This window comes from Neopsephotus bourkii, unplaced genomic scaffold, assembly GCF_033783945.1.
Source record: "Neopsephotus bourkii isolate Nb327-2 ecotype Australia unplaced genomic scaffold, CSIRO-AGI_Nbou_v1 NB_1388, whole genome shotgun sequence".
NCBI lineage: Eukaryota > Metazoa > Chordata > Aves > Psittaciformes > Psittacidae > Neopsephotus > Neopsephotus bourkii.
Genome location: NW_026901866.1, coordinates 2,197,270 through 2,221,171, shown reverse-complemented (window position 1 = coordinate 2,221,171; position 23,902 = coordinate 2,197,270). Strand labels below are relative to the sequence as shown.

At 37.9% G+C, this 23,902-nt stretch overlaps 1 protein-coding gene across 4 annotated transcripts; it reads left to right on the top strand.

The window, feature by feature from the left end:
* The first annotated feature begins 1,818 nt into the window (after positions 1 to 1,818).
* G2E3 (G2/M-phase specific E3 ubiquitin protein ligase) lies at positions 1,819 to 22,881 on the top strand. 4 transcript variants are annotated; one of them, XM_061367622.1, is made up of 16 exons: positions 1,819 to 1,893; positions 4,472 to 4,523; positions 5,570 to 5,667; positions 7,669 to 7,770; positions 8,839 to 8,963; positions 10,661 to 10,826; positions 11,506 to 11,612; positions 12,874 to 12,990; positions 14,372 to 14,496; positions 14,588 to 14,717; positions 15,403 to 15,528; positions 16,637 to 16,947; positions 17,617 to 17,798; positions 17,996 to 18,168; positions 20,930 to 21,129; positions 22,223 to 22,881. In XM_061367622.1, the coding sequence occupies exons 2-16, from the start codon at positions 4,487 to 4,489 to the stop codon at positions 22,453 to 22,455; spliced, it is 2,232 nt and encodes a 743-aa protein (XP_061223606.1). In that variant the 5' UTR covers positions 1,819 to 1,893; positions 4,472 to 4,486; the 3' UTR covers positions 22,456 to 22,881. The 4 variants fall into 4 exon arrangements, with proteins under 4 accessions (XP_061223606.1, XP_061223607.1, XP_061223608.1 ...); XM_061367623.1 differs by lacking the exon at positions 1,819 to 1,893 and adding an exon at positions 4,117 to 4,147; XM_061367621.1 differs by lacking the exon at positions 1,819 to 1,893 and adding an exon at positions 4,126 to 4,147 and having other exon boundaries at positions 4,476 to 4,523.
* The last annotated feature ends 1,021 nt before the right edge of the window (positions 22,882 to 23,902 follow it).

Genomic DNA, 23,902 nt, shown 5'->3' with positions numbered 1-23,902 from the left:
GAGTACAATACCACCCGCCGAACAACGAGTCCGACCCGGCAGAACCCCTGTCCTCCCGGGTAACTCCCAGTTGCCCCCTGCGCATGATGTGCTGTGGTATGGAATACCTCTTTGGTCAGTTTGGGTCAGGTGTCCTGTCTCTGCTTCCTCCCGGCCTCCCCTCCTCCCTGGCAGAGCATGAGTCTCACCAAGTCCTTGGCCAAACCAAAACATCATTTTTATCAGCTTTGTTCCCAGCCCGAAAGTCAAAACACAGCACTGCACCAGATACCAAGAAAGAGAAAAATGACTGCTACTGCTAAACCCAGGACATTACAACTTTTAACGAGTTGTGGAGTCAATCCACGCATCAGTACTTTTCAAAGGGTTAAATGAAAACAAAGGAACCAAGAGAGTCCATGATTTAAAAAAAAATAAGAAAATAAAGGTAAGCTCTCCACCGCCCTCCTAAAACCAATGAAAGAATAACAACCCGATTAGTTATTTTTTGAATTTTATTAATATATAATGACATCCAAGTGGAGTATAAAATGCTGCCATTGTGGTTATGTCCTAAAAACTTAACAAGTGATGACACAACTGAGCATCTCCAGATGTGATTTGGAGTTCTAGACAGCCTAGCATACTTCAGATGTTTAGAGGAGGATGCTATTGCTTCTCAAGAGTTTTACATAAATATGGAAAAATGTTTGAGGCTGTCTCATTAATAAATAAAATAACAAAGCCATTTGAACCAGCAGAACACACAGATACATTAAAATGCTAATTCTTCTTTTCGAGTTTTCTCTCCATTCTTTACAGGACTACCTGAATGACTGAAAAAACACTGAAATAAAACAAAAATGTCCAGCCTTTTTCTGATTGATAGTAATTACTAACATATATATATATATGCTAATATATATATATGTTACATATATATATATAAATAATCCAACAGAACATATGAGCTGACCTGAATGGAATATTCTGTATTTGGAAATTACCAGCCTACAGCAAAGAAATAATGGCATATACCACAGCTTCTTTTTGACACCGTCTGCCATTACAGCAGCATTCAGATGGCAAAATATCAGCATAAGTATCAAATACACAGCTTTCACTGAGAAACTTCATTTTACTGTAGCAACGCCATTGTGCCCAAAAAAAGGGAAAACAGGTCAGCACTGCAACTGGCCTTAACATGGGGTAGGTTAGGCCCCTTGAGATCAAGCTGCAAAAGACAGTATTTTAGCAACAAAGTGCATCGCTCAGGAGAAAAAGAAAAAAAAAAAAAACCAAACAAGCAAGCAAGAAAAAACAAACAAAAAACCTAATAAAAAATTAACCCAATCCGAAAAACAACTTCTGGGTTCCTTAGGGAAGTACTCCAACAACAAAGGAAGAGACTACCCGAGATGCTAGGCTAAGGGTGAAGTTTATAGAGACAGGCAACGTTAGACGGGACAATCTGGCCCAGTGGAAGGTGTCCCTGCCCATGGCAGGCAAGTGGGTTGTAACTAGATGACCTTAAGGTCCCCTGCAACTCTGTGACCTGCGCCTCGTCAAAACAGCGGTTACTGACTAAGACAGGCGAGGCTGCCGACACGCCACCGCCTTGCCACGGCCATTTGTAGGGGGTTTGCTCAGCGCGGCAGCGGACACAGTAGCCAAGGAGTGCCGGTTCCTGCCGCCCGGCTCAGGCACTCAGCGCTGCCCGCCGTGCTCTCCAGTCAAGTACCGATCTCCAGGCTGCCACACCCCCGCCCGCCGATCCGCCATTCCCGGCCAAGGCGGGCGAGCACCGATGCAGCGGATGGTGGGCGGGCCTCGGCGGGAGGCTGGCTCCCCGCTTCCGGCACAGCGGCGGATGTTGGAGTTTGAATTGTCTGTCAGTTAGCTAGGCCGCTGCTGGTGAGTAACGCTTTGAGAGGCTGAGGCCTTGCCTTGTGTCCTTGGGGCGGCCTGAGCCTGAGGTAAGGTGGGAGGCTACCCTGCAGGGGGCGAAGGGAGGCATACTGGGGCGGTGAGCCGCGGAAGGGGCAGCGTGAGCAGTCGTGGGAGCGAGTCACCCAGTGAGCCCGCGGGACGGAGGGAAGGAAGGAGGGAGACGGGACGGAGCCTCGCTGGGCGGCTCTTCCCACAGATAGTGCCACGGCCGTTCTGCCTGTTGAAAAAGGCGTCGGCCAGGTTTAGTGGTGAGACCTGTGTGCGACTCGGACAGTAAGTGGTCGCGCGCACTTCAGTGAGTTGGGCTTCCTGGAAGCGTGGTATGTGCCGGGGGATGGGCTCCTTGCAGGCACCGCGAGGGGAGCGTGTACAGGTAGGACTTACAGCACGGACGGGCGGAATCCGGGAGGGTTCTTTGTCCGTATGCCAGAGAAAACGTGTACCTGCAGTGTGGCCTCGGGGGTTGCGTTTGCTTCTTTTCCCATATTCTAGTTCCGAAACTCCATAAAGCACTTTCTGTTCTGGAGCAGTAAAGAGATAACTCGGCAAAACCTAAATATCCGCTTTGAGGATATTTTTTTTAGCCTGTTTAGGCAAAGTAAACGCATTCTATTTACACTTGGGTTTTCATAAACACTGCGTGGTAACGTGTGTCTTGCAAATAGACTGATGCTGCCCTGCTTTATTCCTGTGGAAAGCCCCGTAGGCCTTGTGCCCGGAGCCTCAATGGTTGATTTCGCATATCCTTTTAACTTGCAAATTTGAGCTCCGGGTTCATTTCCCTGAAAGACTGAACCAAATAGAAGGAATTTGGGAGGGGGGAATGTAGCGATTTTTTCCCCCTGTTCTGTTGGAGCCAAGGAAGGGCGTGTAGGGGAAGGTGCATTTCTTGTTTCCAGGCACGTATGTGCGTTTTCCACCCGCAGGGCTTTTTACAACCCACCGAGGTGAAAAATCTGATCTTGTGTCGTATATAGAGGCTATTTGTTGTCGCTGTGGTAGGTTCAGGACGGTGAAACTGGTGGTGACCATTGGGAAATGCCGAAGAAAAGGGAACATGTGAGCTTCGTGCTGCTCTTTCGCTGCTCCTGTACCTGATCGAGTTTGGTTTTTGTAACTTGGAAAAAGGGAAGTGTGTTTCTGGGAAAACTGTAGTCAGTTATTTCACTGTGCTCTCGGTGCAGTGTGTTCTTGGGAGCCTCTTGACCTAATTCCGTTGTGGCACTGTTTATTTTTTAGATTCTTTTCCTTTTAGACGAAGGTCTTTTGTGTAGAGCTACTCCGGTTCTCTAACAAAGTGCAGTGGTGCAGTTGCCTTATGTCTTGAGACTTCTGCCTCCCTTTTTCGTATTTGTTTTTCCTTTCTCAATGGAACTCTTCCAAAAACTCCAGTGAATGAGCTGCAGTACTTTGCAGTAGATCGGATTAGCCTGAGGTTTGTTCCCGAAGCCTGTACCTGGCGTCATGAAAACTATAAATATCAAAACTGCGGTAGCTCAGAGTCTGTCAGGCTTCTGTTTTGGACGCTGGGTTTGTTACCGGCTGCCTCCCTGCTCACTTTTGCGTATGTGAAGGAACTTGGCTGGCTGCCTGTGAGGAGCTGGAGGCAGTCACCCGTGATTCTTTGTTTTGCAAAGTTTATGTAATCCTTTCTTCAGCTTCCTAAGAAAAAGGCAATTCAAAGATATATATATATATATATATGCTCTGAAAAGGGTTCTACTTTACACTAGAGAAAGAGTAATCGTGCTACCGTGAAGAAACAAGTATTTTTATTTTTTTTTTCCCAAGGTGGCCTAGGTCGTGTGGTGTGGCACGCAGTAAAGGCCAGCTCCCCCTATATCCACATTAATATATCTCGGGGATCTCATTTTTAGGTGCATGTGATGTTTGAAAGAAATGCGGGCTAGGTCGGTGTTTCCAAATAAATTATTTCCCAGTCTAGAATGTAAAGTACGTAGTTCTAAGTAGTGTAAATTCATCTTTATGCATGTCCCTGTCCCCTCACTGTTTTTTTGTTTTGTTTTGTTTTTCATCTTGGATCAGGATTTCTTCAACTACGACAGGATCCTTCATTTCCTCCCAACAGTGGCGACTCTCTGCATGGTTACATCGCTATCCTATCCAGTTAATTTTTAATTCCAGTGGACTCACTGCCACCTCCTTGGCTCATTATTTTTTATGTTTAAGATAACTACAAACTCTACTGTACAAATAAGTCTATATGGAATTAGCTGATGCACTGAACTTTACTTTCAAAGAGAAAATAGAGTACCCTGTTTGGTAGTTCAGGGAAATAGTTAAAAGTTACTACGTTTCAATGGTCTGAGAACATGTTTTACAAACATCTGCAGCCTGCTTTCTGAGCCCCTATCTCTCACAATAACAGCTGAATTTTGTTCTTGATCCCATTTTTAGTTTGCTGAGTTTGGGTGGAGTTTTGTTTGTTTTTCTTCAATTTAAAATAAATGTAAAAGTGGTATATATTGGTCATTGTTAATGCATGAGATGTATTTAACACCTCACCACTTTTTCATGACAGCCAGAAAAACTCAGGATGAGTGAAAACAATGATTTACACATTCAAAGTTCATGTAAGTAAGGTTTTTATTTAACAGTTATAGAAAACTTTAATCTGCATATATAGTAACAGTAATAACTTGCTTTATTTGGGCTCAAAGAACAGGTAGATTATCAATACTCAAATTATGTTTGAACCGCTTGTGTCAGGGAATGAAAAAGAAGTAACTGGTAAACGTCCTTGGATTTGCTTACTTGAAATTTTGAATTTGCTTGAATAATTTAAAATAGTCTTTTCTGCAGATATTCTAAGAAAGTAACCTTGGGAATTAACCTCCTAATCACACACAGCTGTTTTTGAGCTGTATCATTCAAGACTTTTAGGCTGAATCAGTACTTCTAGTCTCATCATGACTATGGCCTTGATAGAATATTGAAAATTTATCTTGCATCTATTGAGAATTGAAAGGAAAATATTAAATCTCAGTGGAAGTGTTTTAGTGAAATACGAACTACAGAAATGGGGAAAATCTAAAAGTTTTAGTTGACTTCAGTGTTGTCTCAAATCCTTGAATGTTTTGAAACTAGCACGTTTTAAAAGCACTGGTAGCATCTGACTTGACACATGCAGTCAGGATACCATTCACATGCTTTGCACAAAAGTTATCACAAAGGCATACAAAGAAACAGTTAAGTTGCTTCACGGGTTCTAATATAGTGATGTCTTTATGTAGAATACTAAAACCAATTATATTTTGCACACATTTGGACATTGCTAGCCATTTGATAATTACCTTTAGGTGTTTTGGAAAGAACATTTCAGTTGGGAGTGCAGTCGAGATATGAATTTAGCTTAGGTAGTAGTCCTTTCCTGAATCAGAAGGCAGGTGGAACTGGCGAGGTATTTTCTTTTTAGTAACTACAAAAGGAGCAAGTAGTACCCTATTCTGTATTTACTGTAGAATTCAACATTAAGCAGAGAGGCGTGCCTACTGTCCTTTATCCAGTAATCTACTTCAAGATGCGTGTGATTAAGAGACATAAAGATTACTTCTCTACAACTGATTCATAGTAATTCATACATTCATTATGTGATTATAGACATGATTCTCTATTTTAGCTTGTGTTCTCTGTGGACGTACAGATGACTGCCCTGAAAAGTATGGAGAAAAAAAGACCTATGTGGAATACAGTCTCACTGTTCATTATTACTGTTTGGTAAGTATGTGGAATTGATCTTGGAGCTTGTCTGTTTTAACAGAGAAATAAATAAATAAAACATACTAAATAGTAATAACCTGTCCAAACAGTTGTTATAACAGGTTTTTTTGTTGTAAAGCCTGAACGCTTAAGTGGAAATTGTAGCCTTGAAACCTGTCATGCAGCAGATAAAATAAATCCCCAAAAGACTTATCCAAAACTAAATTCTGTTCATGATCCATTTAAATTAATTTACGTAGTTCTTCCAACCTGTTATAGCAATGAAGGTTCGTATTAAGATAAAGGGAAAAGATGCACATGCATATTCGCTTATGTAAGGGAATTAAGAGTTTTGAAATTTGGAGTGTGAAAATTCCACCCCTTGTCAAAAAAAAGTAAAGAAAAGTTGTCCCCGTTTTTTCTTGTTTCTCATTAGTTCTTGCTCGGCTGTGAGTTATTCTACGACATTACATAGGCATTGTAACACTGAAGAAATAGTCCTACTATTCAGCTTAGTAGTATGCACCCTACTGATCATGTAGAGCTAAATAGTAGTGTCACTATTTAGAAAAAGCTTGTAATTTGAACAGAGCTATGAATATAAACTACAATTGAGTGTCTTTTGTTATCACTTGACAATTTACAAGATTCATATTCTTAAAGGTATACTTAAACTACCTTTTAAACTCTAAATTTTTGCAGACGTTTAAAATAATATAACTACTTCAAAAAAAAAGGGTTTTTTTTGTTAATAAACACAGTTTGAATTTTTTTTCCCCCCAGGTTTAAAAAAAAAAAGTCTAAAGAATATCAGGAGCAATTTGAGTGTTTTGGTTCTTTGTGGGGTTTTGTTTTTTTTTTTAACTCAGCCAGTCTTTAAAAATTGTGTTGACTGCAGATGGTTTACTAAGTTGTATATTGAATCCTTCAAAGCCTAGGCAGAGTGGAGGTTTTCTGAATTTACATAAAGATTTTTTTTTTCCCTTGAATAAATTTTAAGCAGCTGGAAGGAAATTTAGGTGTGTTCATGATGATTTTGCCTTGTGTATAGGCCATATGAAATGATAGGAAGAAGGCCTTTCCTGGTGGAGCAAAACAGCTAGAAAAGGCCATGCTTCCAACACTGAGCCTTATGACTTATATTTTACTGTGATGAGCTTCCTGCAGTCATCTTTTAGTTTTGATCCCTGATGCTTCTTAAAAACAAAAACTTGTGATTTTACTTAACTACAATGAATATTATATAATGAAAGAGTTCTTCTGAGAAGAGTCCAGTTAGTGGTGCAGTTTGATTTTTCTTTGCTAAATGTCTCGCATTTGGGGGAAAAAAAAATACATTCTTAATTTGGTCTGGTCTAAAATTTTATATTTCTGTGACTAAAATATTGATAAAAGTTTTTAGTTAGAAAATGATGTTGTGTTAAAATTATAAAATAAATATAAAGTGAGATTGTAAAGAATATAGGAGGCATCAAGTTGTAAAACTAGTTACTTGAATTTTATGATGTAAATGCCTTGCTTAGTAAGTTAAATTATTATTAGGCTTTTATGACTTGCCTAGCTACTGGATTCTGTTTTATTTCATTTTTCTAAAGTGAATTACTCTTCCTCTTAGGTTGCACTTCAGTAGAGATACTTCCTACTGTGCTTCATTATCTCCACAGCACAATTGTCATTCACATTAACTAACCTAATTTAATTTTGCTTCCTCTGAAAGTAATTGACAATTACCTGAATAGTCTGTATACTTTCAGAGGAAGGTAGAATACGCCATCTTGGGTTCTACTGTATTACCTAAGACTTTGATGTTATGAAATATTTATTTTCATGTTACTAATCCCTACTGTGTCATACCAGATAAAATGTATAGATGTTTTGGATGAGTTTCAAAATTTTTCATCATTAAAATGTTTGCACACAAGCTTTGTTAGACTAAACTTCTCTTACTTGACAAATACAATGTAAGTAATTGTAAATTAGGTAGGTAAATGTTTTAAAATACTTAATTTGTTTTCATAGTTGATGTCAAGTGGCATTTGGCAGAGAGGGGAAGAAGATGAAGGTGTAGATGGATTCTTAATCGCGGATATTAGAAAAGAAGTGAATAGAGCTTCAAAACTGGTAATAATGAAGTCTTTGGCCTTTATGGGGGGGAGAAAGTAACTTTTCAGTTCACTTAAAACCTGTGGGGTTTATTTTGTTTTCTTGACAATGGGCAGTGTGCTGAGCCTATTCAAGCATCTGAATTTTACATTTAAGTAACAAGTATATTGGGTTCTTGGAAGCCACAAAGGCTAATAAAGCCTGCAAAAGTTTATTAATATTTTTATTTTCTGGGTATGTTGCAGACAAATAAGGCTAAATTACACATGCATAATACCTCATGACATTATGCTGAGCCTCAAGCTGACGTTATGTAATTTTATAGGTGCATTTAAGCTATAGGTACTGATAAAATAACATGTATTTTGGCTTACGTATCACAAGTAAATATGCATATAAAACAATAAGTATATATCTTTATATATCTTTACTCCTTGAAATAGAGCTAAAACACAATAGTCTTGTTCCAGAATCTATTGGCCGATATTCTTTCTTACACACGTTGTAATATTTCTGTTGGTTTAATTCTTGGAATTTTACTTTGATTTCATAGAATCATAGAATAGTTAGGGTTGGAAAGGACCTTAAGATCAAGTTCCAACCCCTGTGCCATGGGCAGGGACACCTCACTCAAAACCATATCACCCAAGGCCTCATCCAACCTAGAGCCTTGAACACTGCCACGGATGGAGCATTCACAACCTCCCTGGGCAACCTATTCCACTGCCTCACCACCCTAACAGGAAAGGATTTCCTCCTTGTATCCAATCTAAACTTCTCCTGCTTAAGTTTTAACCCATTACCCCTTGTCCTATCACTACAGTCCCTAATGAAGAGTCCCTCCCCAGCATCCCTATATGCCCCCTTCAGATACTGGAAGGCTGCTATGAGGTCTCCATGCAGTCTTCTCCAGGCTGAACAGTCCCAACTTTCTCAGCCTGCATTCATACCGGAGGTGCTCTAGTCCCCTGATCATACTCGTGGCCCTCCTCTGGACTTGTTCCAACAGTTCCATGTCCTTTTTATGTTGAGGACACCAGAACTAGAAATAACAGAATATTAACATGTAAAAAAAATTATTCCTAGAAATGTAACATCTGTAGGAAAAAGGGTGCTTCAATTGGATGTGTAGCCCCCAAATGCAAACGAAGTTACCATTTTCCTTGTGGGACACAAAAGGAATGTATTTTCCAGTTCATGGAAGACTTCAGGTAAGTTCTGGCATTTTGTTGCTTTTTCATTTTCAGTTCATTGTATTTATACAGGGGGTGATTGTTTCTTAATGGGTTCTCATTGGATTAGCTATTAATTATAAATGACACCCAGTTTATTTAAGGAAAAAATACCTGATTAGTGGAAAAACATGAAGGCCAAGCAGTTGTATTACATACCTCGTATCTATAAACTAAATTCTCAGCACTCTTAAGGATATAATTTAGTCCTTCTACAAATCGTTATATTGTTTATGAAATTGAGCATTAAGTCCTGAACTCTTGAAATAAACTGCACAATGGTTGGGTTTGGGTTTTTGGTTTGCCTACCTCCTTTGCTGTGCCTTTGTTGAAATGGCAGCGCTCTGGCTGCCTATCTCTCAACAGTCAGAACACACTGTATGCTATTCCATCATGTTTCGAAGCACAAGACTTCTAGATCTGGTTGTTAGAGATGGACCACAGGAGAAATCTGTTTAATATCAGATGTCTAAGAAAACATTTTATTTTATTTTGCTGTTATCTGTCTAGAATCTTGCTGTAATCAAAGTACTCTTGAGGGCATCTGATAATGGCTTTTTTCTACTGTAAGCATAGTTTGTAGGGTGGGTGGTTTGAAGTCTGGCAGGCACTTTAACTTGTTATATAAGCGACTTCTAGTAAGCTGAGCACATGTAAAAATGATACATTTCCAGAAAGCTTTCCTCTAGAGCTGCATTTCTTGGCTGTCTTAGATTTTCAAAAATAAGCTAAATTACAAAATTTGTCATGCTGCTTAGGCTTTGCAGCATCAATATGCAAATTCAAAACTGCTCTTTTAATATCTTAGTAGCATTGAAATTAGGAAGAATTTGAGGTTCTGAGGATAGGAAACGCATTATGTGGACCAAAAGGTGTATGATCTCTGTATATTGAAGAGTGTCAGTTGCCAGCATGCTTATATTGACTTCCTCCGTTAGATATGTAAGTTGTTTAAATGTGTTGTGGTTTAACCCTGATAGGCAGCAGACATCCCACAGCCACTCACTCACTATCCTCAGCAGGATGGGGGAAGAACTGGAAGGGCAAAAGTGAGAAAACTTGTGGGTTGAGATAAAGACAGTTTGATAGGGGAAGCAACAGCTATATGTGGAAGCAGAGCAAAAAAAGGAATTAACCTACTGCTTCCCATCAGCAAGCAGATGTTCAGCTCTTTCCAGGAAAGCAGGGCTTCACCATGTGTACAGTTACTTGGGAAGACAAATGTCATAACCCCAAATGTCTCTCCTCATTTCCCTCAGTTTTATTGCTGAGCTTGACACCATACATTATGGAGTACCCCTTTGGTCAGTTGCAGTCAGCTGTCCCTGCTGTGTCCCTCCCAACTTGTACATCCCCAGTCTACTGCTGGCAGGGCAGGGTGATGAACAGAAAAGGCCTTGTGTCTGTGTAAGCGCTGCTCAGCAATAACTGAAACATCCCTGAATTATCAACATCGTTTTCAGCACAAATCTAAAACACAGTCCCATACAAAGTACTGTGAAGGAAAATAACTCTTATCTCAGCCAAAACTAGTATGTATTTGCCTTTTTAGCTTGTCATACAGCATTTATTCATGAAAAACATACAACAGGGAGTTAATTTTGCTATCGTCAAATTTTATGAGGATGGTTTTTCAAATGTTGTTTTGATTGGTAACCGTATGTTGTTATTTTTAGGTCTTACTGTTGGGAACATAAACCAGTCCAAAAGTTTCCAGTTAAAGAATCTGGAGGAACTTCACAGTGTACGATATGCCTGGATTTGGTTGAACAACTTCCAATATACACTGTATTGAAAAGTCCTTGCTGTAAAAATGCTTGGTTTCATCGAGAATGCTTGCAGGTAACATAGGTTCTCCATTTCTTTTTCTCTTCTCCCAGAGATTACGTTTCTATAGTGTTTAAAAATAATGAAGCATTAGCTCAAAATTGTGCAAAATTCCCTAGGTTTAATGTAGGCAGTAGGTATGGAAATGTAGTGTGTTCAGAAGGATAATTGTGTTTTGGAGACAAGAGTATTATAAGAATTCCACCCCTCCATATTTCTGTATGTGTGATGCACTTCATGCCTTTTTTTATTTTTAGGAATTAAATTCCAACCTAAGTAGTTGCCTTCTTGCAAGTCATTACATACAGAATCTTAATGCTAAATATGTTGTTTATGCCTTATCAGTTCTCTTTGCCTAAGTCCAGAGCTGGAAAAAGTTACGAGGTTCTTTTCATAAACTCATTCTAGGTCTGAAGAGGTTGACGAAAAAGGATTGTGGTTTTGTTTATGAATCTGATTCCAGCATGTGAGCTTTTGTCCTTTAAAAGAAGAGAAAAGGCTTACCATTTGCTTCAGTGTGAAATGACATCGTGATTGATGTCATCTTTAACATCCATGTCAGGACAATATCCATGAATGTAATGGTTATAGATATTAAGGAATTATTTGTTAGCATCCTGAGGACAATAGTAATTCAATAATTGGTTTGTTTTTTTTGTTGTGTTTTGTTTGTTTGTTTTTTTTCTTGACCCAGTATCAAGCTTTGAGTGCTGGGATATTTTTCTTTAGGTGCACAGTATGTAATAACAAGGACAAATTTCAGAAAGAAATGTTGAGAATGGGCATATACATTCCAGAAAGGTAAGTAATTTTACTGATAATTGCCCTTCTATACCAACTTTGATATGGTGTTAAACCCATTCTTAATATATTCAACGAACTGCATCTGTTAATATGTGAAACTTCAGTTCTGCCTTCAGTGATAGAATTGTTTGGTTTGGTAAGGATTAGCCTGCTTCCTTTTAGTTATGCATAAAATTGTCAAAATCCAAATTAGGCATCTTGAACATAAAGCACAAAGCTCTGAAAATTCACTTGTGCCATGATTCAACCAGGGACCTGTTTAAAAGATCAAAACACTTCTTAAAACAAAAATTTCACATGAACATAGGATTGTATTTTCTGTCCCCAAATTTTTACATTAGCTGAATTTTCGTCCAGACAGACTGATCACTCAGCCATCCAGCTTCCATCTTCTCCCAGTCCCATTTTAGGGATTGCTAAGCATATGTTTAGTATAACAACTGTGCGACCCACTCTGGGGACAGCGGCAGGTGGGGAATTTGACTGGGGCGGTACACCTGTCAAAGTGTAACACAGGTGTCCAAAGGCGAGCTCAGGGAGGACGGAAACCTCCCGCAGAGCAGAAGGGCAAAAGCTCGCCTGATCTTGATTTTCAGTACAAATACAGACCGTGAAAGCAGGGCCTCACGATCCTTCTGGCTTTTTGGGTTTTAAGCAGGAGGTGTCAGAAAAGTTACCACAGGGATAACTGGCTTGTGGCGGCCAAGCGTTCATAGCAACATCACTTTTTGATCCTTCGATGTCGGCTCTTCCTATCACTCTGAAATTCTGAGTTGTTTTTCATAAGTTTCCACCATTAGATGGAGCTCAAAATAAGACACAAAGACAGAATCTCAAGATTCCGGGAAGGAAGAAGAGTCAAAATACTAGCTGAACTTTGCCATACTGGCCTGGAAAATTCTGCATTACTTTTCGTGAGACCATTTTCAGTGGTAACTTAAGTAGACTGCCAAAACAAATCATCATGACCCTTTGGGAGGCAAAGTGGAATAATATGAAAGAGACAAACATGCACTGAGGTCATGTGAAAATAATAAATATTTCAGTCACAGTAAGTTGACACAAGAAAAAGGCTGTCTGTGTATTTTATAGTAGTATTTTTGTTCCTAGATCTTTTTCTTTCCCCTCTGAGTTCTGCCTAGAATGTGATTGAGATATCTTCCTGTGGTTATTATATGTATCTTTTATAAAGACAGAGTAACCCGTTTAAACAGTCAGAAATACAGATGTAATAACAAATCTTCTGCCTTGTTTATAGGGATGCATCTTGGGAACTTGAAGAGAATGCATATGAAGATCTACTGCACTGTTATCAGCATTGTGATACTAGAAGATGTCTGTGCAGGAAAGGAAGAGACTACAGTAAACCTGATAGGTATGACTCTTGCAGGAAGGTGTAACCTAGGACGGAATTGTTCTTTGGTGGTGTGGTGGTGTTTGGGTTTTAGTTTGGGGTTTATTTTTTTGTTTTGGTGGTTTGCTTTTTAATTTAACTGCTTTAATACTTTTCAGCACCAGGTCCAAATAAAATGTTTGGTTTACTGTCTATAATCATATTTTAATTCTATTATAAAAGCCAAGAAAACCAAACCAGTTACCTTGTCCTGGTTCCCATTTGATACAGAGCTGAAGTAGAATATGTATATCCATATAACATAACAAGTAGACTAGCACGTGCCTATTTTGTTTATTTTTCATTCAGAGATAATTCAGCAATTTAACTGTTAGAATACTTTAATGAATTTATTTCATTAAAGAATTCTAACAGTATTCTAAAGCACTAGACTTGGCTGAAAACCAACTAGCTGTGTAAAATAAATCTAAAATCGCTGCAGCTGCAACCTATACCTCTGCATGCAAATGGCAGCTAGAATGTTGCTGATAGCTTAATGGGAGGCTTGAGTGGTCATGGAAAAAGGCTATCCTTCTCTACCACTTGCTTAATTTTTTATTAACAAGTTCATTTTCTGCATTATTTCATGTTTGTGTGTTTCTGAAATGAGTGTCTCCCATTGGCATGAGCATACTCAAAGCTGTCAGATCCTCTACTTTTAAGTTATCTCTATACTGTGGTAGATTACTCCCTGTAGACACTAACTTGGTGTTGTACAGATTTGACCAAATGTTTTTTGGTTCTTTCATGGCATGTGTGCACCTCAGTATTTACTTTGCCTTTTAAGAGTCAGGCTTCCAGCATTTGAACTAATATCCAGCATTTGAACTAGTATCAGTCACACTTTTCATTGTATGTTTAAGCAGAATTGAAGAAATCTAAACAAAAATCTTAACAGATACTTAAACACTGTTATTAATGAAGAATCTTACTCAGAATGTGTAAGACTAATAAGATACGCTACCTGAAAAAAATTACTATTTGGAACTATGGAACTACCCATAAAATAAAGGATGTTGCTGGCTAACAACTTGAGGAGAAAATACTGGTTGCAACTATTGTCTTCAAGGCAGGGGAGCACACTAACTCACAGCCTCTTTCAATACATGGTGCTGGAACATGGGTAGCTTTTTTTTTTTTTGTTGGATTGGCTTTGTTTGTGGGTTTTTACGTATAATAATACAGGAATTGTGAGTATATCTTGTCTGAAGAAATTTCCCCTTGATTGTATACAGTGCTACCACATTGATAAAACCATGCTTTGTTAGTTTGGTGTCTGGATTACAGTTACGGTTGAGTGTGCTTTGTTTTAACTAGCGCCACTGTTCTATCTAATTCTAAATACATAAATTTGTAATTCTAGTAAATGGGAAATAAAGCGTTGTCAGTGTTGTGGTTCCCGTGGAACTCATTTGGCCTGTTCATCTTTGAAGTCATGGGAGCAAAACTGGGAGTGCGTGGAATGTAGAAATATCTTGGTAAAATCAGGTAAAATTATGGACTTCTTATAATGATAAATTTTAACACTGTGTGTTTTACAGCTAGCAAATTTACTAACATAATATAATGTAACCAACAGGGAACTACAGGAAACAGACAAAGCGTTCTTTGGCTACCTCTGAAAAGACAGATGGGACAACTTGTTTGCTGGAAGAACCATCTCCAAAGTGCCCTCGGCAGTCACCTGGATCTCAGCGCAATATTCTTCAGTGTGTAACTTTCTGTTTTCAAGCAGAAACTGATTATAACATAAAATAGTATTTAAACATGAGGAGAGGTGATGGCTTATTCCATAAGAGAAACTTTCTGCAATAAATTGCAAACTGAATAAAATTGGAGTAAAGTTTAGTGAATGAAGTTTACTAAGCCCTGACTCTGTACTGTGCTATTGTTATTTGCCTTCAGTGGCACATAAACCCACTTTTAAGTCAATAAAATTGAATCCTTGTAAAAGCAGTCTTGACAATTTAGAGTTGAGTGTACAAATGGCAAAACTTAAAGCTAAGATTGTTCATAAGTATTTTTTCCACATGAATGGCATGCTAGAAATCTAGGTTACAGAGGTATTTCTTTGAATAATGTTTTCCTCTGCTGTAATGACAACTTTTCAAGTCTGTAGAAACTAGTATTTTTCGGTTTTACTTGATGTGTCAGGATTTCCATCTCATGTATGGGATCAACTAAAAACTGATCTTAAGACCACCACATAATTAAATACTGAATTATTCTTTTTAAAAATGTAGTTCTTCAGGTACTGGTAGACTTCATGTAGACGAACATACAAATGAGATTTGGTTCTGAAACCGGGGAAAACTATGTTGCTATCTTCAAATAAAAAGTGTTTAATGCGTTCTTCTGTTGTATCTCTTTTCAAAATACTGTTTTGGATTATAGCTCACCAAAGATTATGTGCCAGAACAACTTATCAACCTGCTCACACTTAGAACTTCCAGGATCCAACAGAGTGAGGATGTCCTTATCTCCACTGATGTCAAACAGGAACTGGTCCCCGAGGAAAAAGTATTTTTATTTTTTTTTCTATTTTTCCTATGTTGAAGTGTAATCTAGCACATCACTTTATGCTGTATTTCCTACAGAACACGGTGTGTGTGTGTGTATATGGTAGCTATATGTGTTTGTATGTGTGTATGTAGTCACTGAAAAAATGGAATGACTACACTGAAGAGTTGTAATTTAATGAAAGCTTCTGCTGTTTCTAAATTCAGGGGGTGAGGAGAAAGGAGTAATATCTTTTGAGAATTTTATGTTTGATAGTGAGGGAATCAAAACCCAGAAATGCGTATTTTTCCTTGTGAACAATAGCTGTTCTTTAGAAAAGGGTGAATAAATCCTAATTACATTCTTCAGATTAGACATGTCCTGAATTTTCAATGGTTTGGCATTTGTGCATTAGGATTAGTTTGTGATTATGCTAAAATCAGTGGTAAAGTAACATGGTTTAATACGGAATATTCAGTTTAGGGATGCAAAATTCTTTGTTTTGTTGTGAGTACTTAGTTTATGAATTCTACCTGTAATATATGCTAAAAATACTGATGAGGTGATTAGTTCCAGTAGGTAGAGTTGAAATAGTTTTGTTGCAAGTTAGAAAGCAAAGAAAAGGTCTTATTTAGAGTGGTGTCTTTTATAAATGAGAACTGCAACATTTCTTCCTATTCAAATGTATTTTTGATTATAGTGACAAAGATTAAATATTAGTGAATAGTTGACAGTACATCCCAATTTGATTGCAAAACATGTCTAACACAAACATGGAAGGCTCTTCAATTTCTCACTTGTTTCATATTATTCACCTGTAGAGTAAGTTTGAGAATTGATTGGCACTGTGTTGGTGTAACTGAATTAAGGAAATAACCATTTTATGCCAAGGTAATTATTGTTACCTCCTTTCTTTTCTAGCTCTTACAGGTACTTCAAAATTTGCCACCAGAGTTAGAATTTGAATAATCTACACAAATATTTTGCAGATAAAATGTAGGCAATACCTAAATGTACCAAAATATTTAAAGGGGTGTTTTTCTTAGTAGATTTTAGAGGGTTTCTTGTATAACTGTTGCTAATTATGAACCATAGATTTAATATGAAAATATATGCTACTTTCTTGTAGGCGTTTAAGAAAGGAAAGAAGGGAAGTTTCTAATATACTGAAGGAGTTAAGGCTGCAAGTTAATGCAAAAACTACAAGGCTTAACATCGATGCTGAAAATATCTGGAATAGTGCTTTAAAAGGATTTAGACAGCGCAACTTCAGTCCTACAAATGCCATTGAAATAAAGTTCACAAACTGCAAAAGCAGATCAAAGACAGATACTCCTGCTGCAAAAAAACGCCGTTTCTTCCAGTTATTAATGCTTCACCTTCAGAATTCATCATTGTTTGAGGGCTCTTCTGCAAAGAACTTGTCCCTTGATTTTCAAGGTAATTAAATGCTTTGTTCAAGAATACATTAAGAACTGTGTAACTTGAAAGGTTTGGGGTTTTTTTTAATCTTCAGCCAGTATGACTGTCAGTTCACAATTATAGTCCTGATGGAAAGAAATTGAGTTTTCTTGAATCTTTTTGCTTTTCAGTTCTTAAGGGGGGTGGGGTGTGGATTGGTAATTTAAAAAAAAATGGTTTAGTTGGAAACGTTGATGACAACCAAGGAAAAAATACAGCATATAATTAGACTTGGAACTTTTAAATCGGTTTATTTGTTCTCTACAAGTGAACTTCCTGACTTGCTTTCTCTGTTACGTATTTTTCTTTCCTCAGATTTGTAGAACATTATCTCTGATAGCATGATGTCTGAAGACCCACACTTGGTTTCTTTGAGTTCTTACACTTCAGAATTAAATCTGTATTGGGTGCAAAGTGGAAGGATGTTACATCTCCTCCCAAACATTGATAGTGGCTGAAGGGTTGGAATAAAACCAATGTGGTATTTCTATGTAAAAAATACCAGTCTTATTGTTTCAACTAGCAGGAGATGGCAATCCTCATCTGTTAAATCTCCCAAAGAAAAAAGGAATTGCATGATAAGATTTCCTGTTAAAATAAAAATAATAATTCTGTGCATATATAGTAAATACTCTTTTTCATTTGCAGCTGTAAAGGAGAATCTTTATTTTGAAGCTGGTAAAATGATTGCAGTTTCTCTGGTTCATGGTGGTGCATCTCCTGGTTTCTTTTCCCAAACACTGTTCAGTTGTCTTGTCTATGGTCCAGAGAATGTGAAACCAGCTTTGGAAGACGTTGCTGATGCAGATGTCGCAGAAACCATAAAAATGGTAATAAAAGTAAACTTATTGGCAAGTTGTTCGTGACTATATTTGGAGATATATAAGGGCTTACTAAATATAACTTTTGTTCATATTAAAAAGCCTATTTTTCATATCACAGTATGTTAGAGATTGGAAGGGACCTATACATATATATATATACTCATGCTTGTAATAAATTCCTTGCTTTCTATCTTCCGATACAGATAAAACATGCAAACAGTCTGTCCAGCCTACAGTCTACAATAAACAACTGTTATGAGTTCCTTGGTGCTGCTGGATGTTTAAGACCTATAACAGCTTTGTGTGATAAGGATGTGCTGGTGAATGACCTACTGATCCACCATGTGATCAAGAGAATCATTTCGCCTTTAGAAAGGTTTGCTTGAATTTTCAAAATCCCTGGATATTCTCCTCACCAAAATACTAAATAATACATTTCTAAAACTAACTTTGACATGTTCTCACTTATTCTCCATTTCGACCAATGTACTGTAACTTTCAGTGGATTAAGTAGCAACTGTAACTAGTTAGTTAAACTGAAAGAATAAAATTATTTCCCTACATATCCACTCCATTCCGCTGCCCCTTGGTCACATTCCTTTTAAAACCTTCTGAAGAGGGCATAGTTTTAAACAATATTGCTGTCCCAAAAGTGGGATTGTTACCCAGTGTGCAAAAAGCCAATACACACACAGAGTCAAGGTATTTTATTGTCAGCTGTATTGCAAAATAGGGTGCTGGGCGGAAGCTCTGCAAAGCGAACAGAACTTAGTTCGGTGTACTTCAAATAATATACATTTCAGAGAAAAAAGAAATTGTTTTACATTGGTCAAGAGTTACCAAATACATGATTAATTAGTACTCTTGTCTTCTGGGTAAATTGTTCTTGCTTGCCATGTAAATTAACACACATGCTCCATGAAGGATGGGGGGAAAGGGGAGAGGAGCCTTTTCGGTCTTGAATTGAGTCAGTGGTCACGATCTCTCCCTACCACCTTCTCACCCAGCTACTGCCATTTCTTGTTAACTACTTGTTTTTCTAGTGCTTGTTTTCTCTTTGGCACTTTCTGGTGCAGATGTTTTTTTATCAGTCTTTAGCACTTCCAAGGTTAAGGTAGTAAGGAATGCATTGCTTTTACAAAGTCTTGTTGTTCTAAGTGATGTTAATCTAGCCACTTGTTATCACCATGGCAAATTCCAGTCTTGCTGTGCAGCAGCATGAAAAGCCTGCGCTACTGAATTGCTCCAGCTTATGTTAATTTTTAATTCAGAATTGCTTGAATTTAAAATCTTTAAACTTCAGAAGTATTAAAGATATGTTTAGAATTTAAATGAGTTGTCTAGAGTTCTAAGTAGGGAGTTTGTGTGCCATTAGGAGGGCAGTAATGTGAACAGGTGTAACTTGGCCTACTTAAAATTGGTGCATTGTTTTTTCTATGAGGTAGTGATGACTTCAAATAGCTGGGAAAGTTGCAGCTGTTGACTGTTTTTTGATTGGCTTATCACCTTACTTCCATGTTACATTCTTCAACTGCTCAGTAAAAAGACAGATGCTAATTCATCCAACAAGTGTAGTTTGGTTTATACTTAATACATTTAGGGTCTTATCCTTGACAAATTTGAGTCAACTGAATCTGCAGGAGCTACAAAACTAATTTTGATTGTGATGATTTTTTTAATAAAGTTGAGAATAATCAATCTTTCAGTGAAGACCCTCTTCAGATGGCATATTTGACCAATCTATTATCATATTTTAAAAGTAGCCAGTTAAAAGCAAAAAGTAGTAAGTAGACTGTTTATGGGAAAATGCTGGTTTGTGCATTTCTGGAGATGTTCTTAAAATGTACAAAAGGGAGTACAGCGTGAATGTTCTTGTCAGGGACTGATAGTAAGAGTCACTTTATCTGTTAATGTTTTACACCACTGACTGTACACATTCAGCATCTTTATTCTGAATTTTACTGATTTAGCCTCTTGATATCTAAAAGATGATGAGTAAACAACTAAAGTGAAATTTTAATTCTGGTTTAACATGGTGGTTAAATTGTAAAGCCGGTTGCTTCTATTATTCTTACCCAGTACACTTAACTAGTAGGGGCGTTTCAGCCTACAGAGCTTTGATTTTCTTAAAAAAAAAAAAAAAATTAAATCACAGAAACAAATTGGTGTGTAGGTGAGAAGGAACTTCTGGAAGTCACCTTCTTCACTCCCACCCCGCTCAAGCAGGGCCACCTAGAACCAGTTGCCCAGGACTGTGTCCAGACAGCTTTTGAATATCTCCACAGATGGAGACTTTCTGGGCAACCCATGCCAGTGCTTGGTCACCCTCAGAGTAGAAAAGTATTTGCTGATGTTCAGCTGGAACCTCCTGTGTTTCAGTTTGTGCATATTGCCTCTGGTCCTGTCACTGGACACCACTGAAAAAAGCCTGGCTCTGCATTCTTTGCATACTGCATGCAGATACTTCCACGCACTGAGACTCCACCTCAGCCTTCTTTTCTGCAGGCTGAACAGTCCCAGCTCTTTCAGCCTTTCCTCAAAGGGTTATGCCTCAGTCACAGAGCCCAGCACTGGACACAGCACACCAAGTGTGGCTTTATCATTGCTGGGAAGGGATCACCTCCCTTAACCCCGGCCCATGGCACCACAATTTCTTATGCAGCCCAGGATACCGTTATCTGTATTTGTCATGGGGAGAAATAATAATAGGTAAACGCATGCAGACTGGAGAAGCCAAGTGAAGGGTATCTTTTCAGACACCTAATTTTGTCTAGGGATGAAAAAGTTTCTAAAGGGGTATTTGTAAGAAAAAAGTTCAGTATATTCTCACATAAAAATTAAAAGTAAACCATGGCTGTATAGTCAAGTATTAGTAAATTTAGTTTCTGTTTATCACTGGTATTTCTTTCATCTGCCCCAAATGCTCCACAGGAACAGACTGTTAAAATGAGAATTCAGTGCATTGTCCAAAGTAAGATAAAGTGGGACTACCAGGTACCTCTAACTGACCAGACTTGGAGACTGCAGATGGGAAAACTTCATTATATGTAGTCTTATAGTTAACGCAAAGTACAATTAGTTAGTTACTACTTTTTTGATCCGTACTTGCTCTTCTTTCCCCCTCTCCCCACTTCTAGTTTTAGGCAAGGTTTGAGAACTCTTGGTGTGCTAGAGAAAATGCAAAAGCATCCGGATGCATTCTCTAGTATATTGTGCCACAAACCTGAGGGACTTTCAGTAGAAACTCTCTGTGATCTCTTTACAATCCATTCCTCGTCAGATGTAGATGAAGTGGAAGGTGCTGATTTTTGGATGGCTTATTTGCAAGATGTGAAAAGTAAGTTGTTTTTTTTCTTTTCCCACTGTCATGGTTTAAGTCCACTCAGAACCACTTAGTTGCTCTCTCACTTGCCCCCTTCATCCCCCACCCCCCCCCCCCCCAGCTCTTGGAGAGAGGGGGAGGAGAATTAAAAGAATGTAACTCCCACAGATTGAAATAAGAACAGTCCAGTAACTATGGTATAACACCACCAATTGCTTCCACCAATAATAATAATAAGGGAAATAACAAGGGAAGAGAATACAACCGCTCGCCACCTCCTGACTGATACCCAGCCTGACTGAGCAGTGATCTAGCCCCAGTTTGTATAGTGGGCATGATGTGCTGTGATATGGAATACCTCTTTGTTTAGTTTGGGAGGAAAGTCCTTTATCAGACTAAACATTACTAAGCAGCAACTAAAAACATAGGTGTTACCAGCGCTGTTCCCAGGCTGAAAGTCAGAAACACAGCACTACACCAGGTACTAAGAAGGAGAAATGACTGCAACTGCTGAACCCAGGACACCCCCCTTCTCCATTCAGGGTATTTAGCTGCTGGTATGTGAACAGGGTTTGGATTTTAGAGTTCAGTATGGTAAATAAAGGTTTTGAGGACACTGTCAGTTCCTCATTGTTCTTTCTTCCCCTCTTACTAATTATAATTCTGAAAAGTCTAATGAAACTTGAGAGGGGTAAATATATGAAAAATGACAGTTGGTTTGGGGGGGTTTGTTTCTTTGTTTGGGGCAGGGGGTTTAAAGGCACTCTCCACCACCCTGAGTAGTACAGAAAAATCCTTTATTCCTCTATCTTTAGCTTTGCTGTTAGCTTATTAGATAGCTTGTGTCTCAAGATGAAAGCTAGTGGTCTCTTGTTGCAGATGAGGTTTTCTTCCCTATTTACTTAAAGTTTTTCAAAACTAACCCAAGTGGGTTTTTCATCCTGAGAATTTTATTTGCCCATATAAATGCGTATTAATTCAGGGTATTCATCTGGGTTTCCTAATTTCAGGGGTTTTTTCCATCTAACACTTAACATTCAGGGTAATGGTTTATTGGTAATAGGGAATAAATGATACAACCTAATCCTACTTTTTTTTCTTTTTTTAGGTGGTGAGTCTGTAGTGACGTTGGAGGATATTCTGTTCTTTGTAACAGGCTCTTTTTCTATACCCCCCAATGGGTTTGATCCTGAACCTACTGTTAAGTTTTCGCATATAAGGTATCCTGTTGGAAACAGACTTCATAATTGCTTAGAGCTCCCAATAACAAAGACATATGAGCAGTTTAAGAATAAAATGGAGTTCACCATCAGAAACACACTAAGAGTTGAAAGAGAATAAAATTTTTGCTACTAAACTGGATGTTGAAAACTTCAGAATCTCTTGAGGAATGTCTGCTTGCAAATCGCTACTGTATTTTGGGACAGCGTACTCTCGGCCTCTTTCCCCAGGCATATGCTAAAAGTAGTAATTTTGTAAGATGGAAAACAACTCTCAGATGAAAATGCTCTTTACCTGTTGAAACATCTTTCTTTTTGAAGTTGGCTTTAAGAGTCAGCAGTCTCTTGGAGAAGTACTTTAAATGTCTACTTTTGCTGTAGACAAGCATGAAGTGTTGTCAAATTATGTAATATTCTAGCTATTTCCCATGGATAAGTATGATTATTGATTTACATACTTAATTAGCTTATTTATCAAAGTCAAATCGGGTACATTTTGTAGATCACTGCTGTAGAGCTTTGTCTCAAGTAAAACTGTGATGCAGTTCTTCAGTTGTTCCATGTATAGTTTTTTTCAGTGTTTTTTTTTATATTGATGATTGGGGGGGAACGGGTGACGATTCATACAAACCTATGAAAGGTCATTTTGGTTAGTGCATTAAAATACAATTAAGATCTGGAGAAAACCTAGGCAAAATAATTAGGGGCAAGAACAAAATCTGGTTGAACTTGAGTTTCTGTTAGACAAAATCTTTGGTATTTGCATATGTTTCTGCATTCTACTGTTATACATTAGCCTTTAATTATACATGTAGACAAAATAGTAAAACTTGGAATCAAGTCTCGAATATGCAACAATAAGTGGTCTTTCAAAACGAAATTTTAGAGTTAGACTTAATGTTGTTCAGTGTAAGAATTTGTTGCTCAGAACATGTTACTTTGTCTTCCATGGAAGCCAGTATTTTCATAGGTATATACACTAAAACTATTTGTTGAATTAAAGGCAGTCTACCATCAAGCTTGTCACTGCCTGACATATTTCTAGCATTTAGCCTAAACTTTTTCTGTTCAAATGTAGGTGTAGTCTGAGCAGCGTCAGCTGAATGAAATATATTTCAGTTCTACAGTATTTATATAAATAGTAAGCCATAAAAGATACCGACATAATAACACTTTAATGTTACTAATACTAGAACTATCAAACTAAAAGGACATTTAAGTACAATTTTTAAATGTAAGTAGGTGTCTTTTTTTTTTTTTTCTAATTATTATTTCCTTCCGTGTCAGTTTGACCACCTTATACTATGTCCCAAACGTAGGTTTTGCTATAGATCTATAAAGATCAAGGCCAGGTTGGACGACGCCTTGGGTGATGTGGTTTAGAGTGAGGTGTCCCTGCCCATGGCAGGGGGGTTGGAACTTCATGATCTTAAGGTCCTTTCCAACCCCAACCATTCTATCATTCTATGATTCTATGAAAGATAGATATGTATTGGTGTATATATATATATATATATTTACACATTCTTCAAAAAGCTGAAGAATAACTGTATACTTTTTAATTAATA

What these genes read in the sequence shown, in the direction of transcription:
- G2E3 (XM_061367622.1), top strand. Translation starts at nt 4,487, where the DNA reads ATGAGTGAAAACAATGATTTACACATTCAAAGTTCAT. An exon ending in TCTCAGCGCAATATTCTTCA is followed by an intron (nt 14,718 to 15,402) that starts GTGTGTAACTTT and finishes TTTGGATTATAG; the next exon opens with CTCACCAAAGATTATGTGCC. An exon ending in AACTGGTCCCCGAGGAAAAA is followed by an intron (nt 15,529 to 16,636) that starts GTATTTTTATTT and finishes ACTTTCTTGTAG; the next exon opens with GCGTTTAAGAAAGGAAAGAA.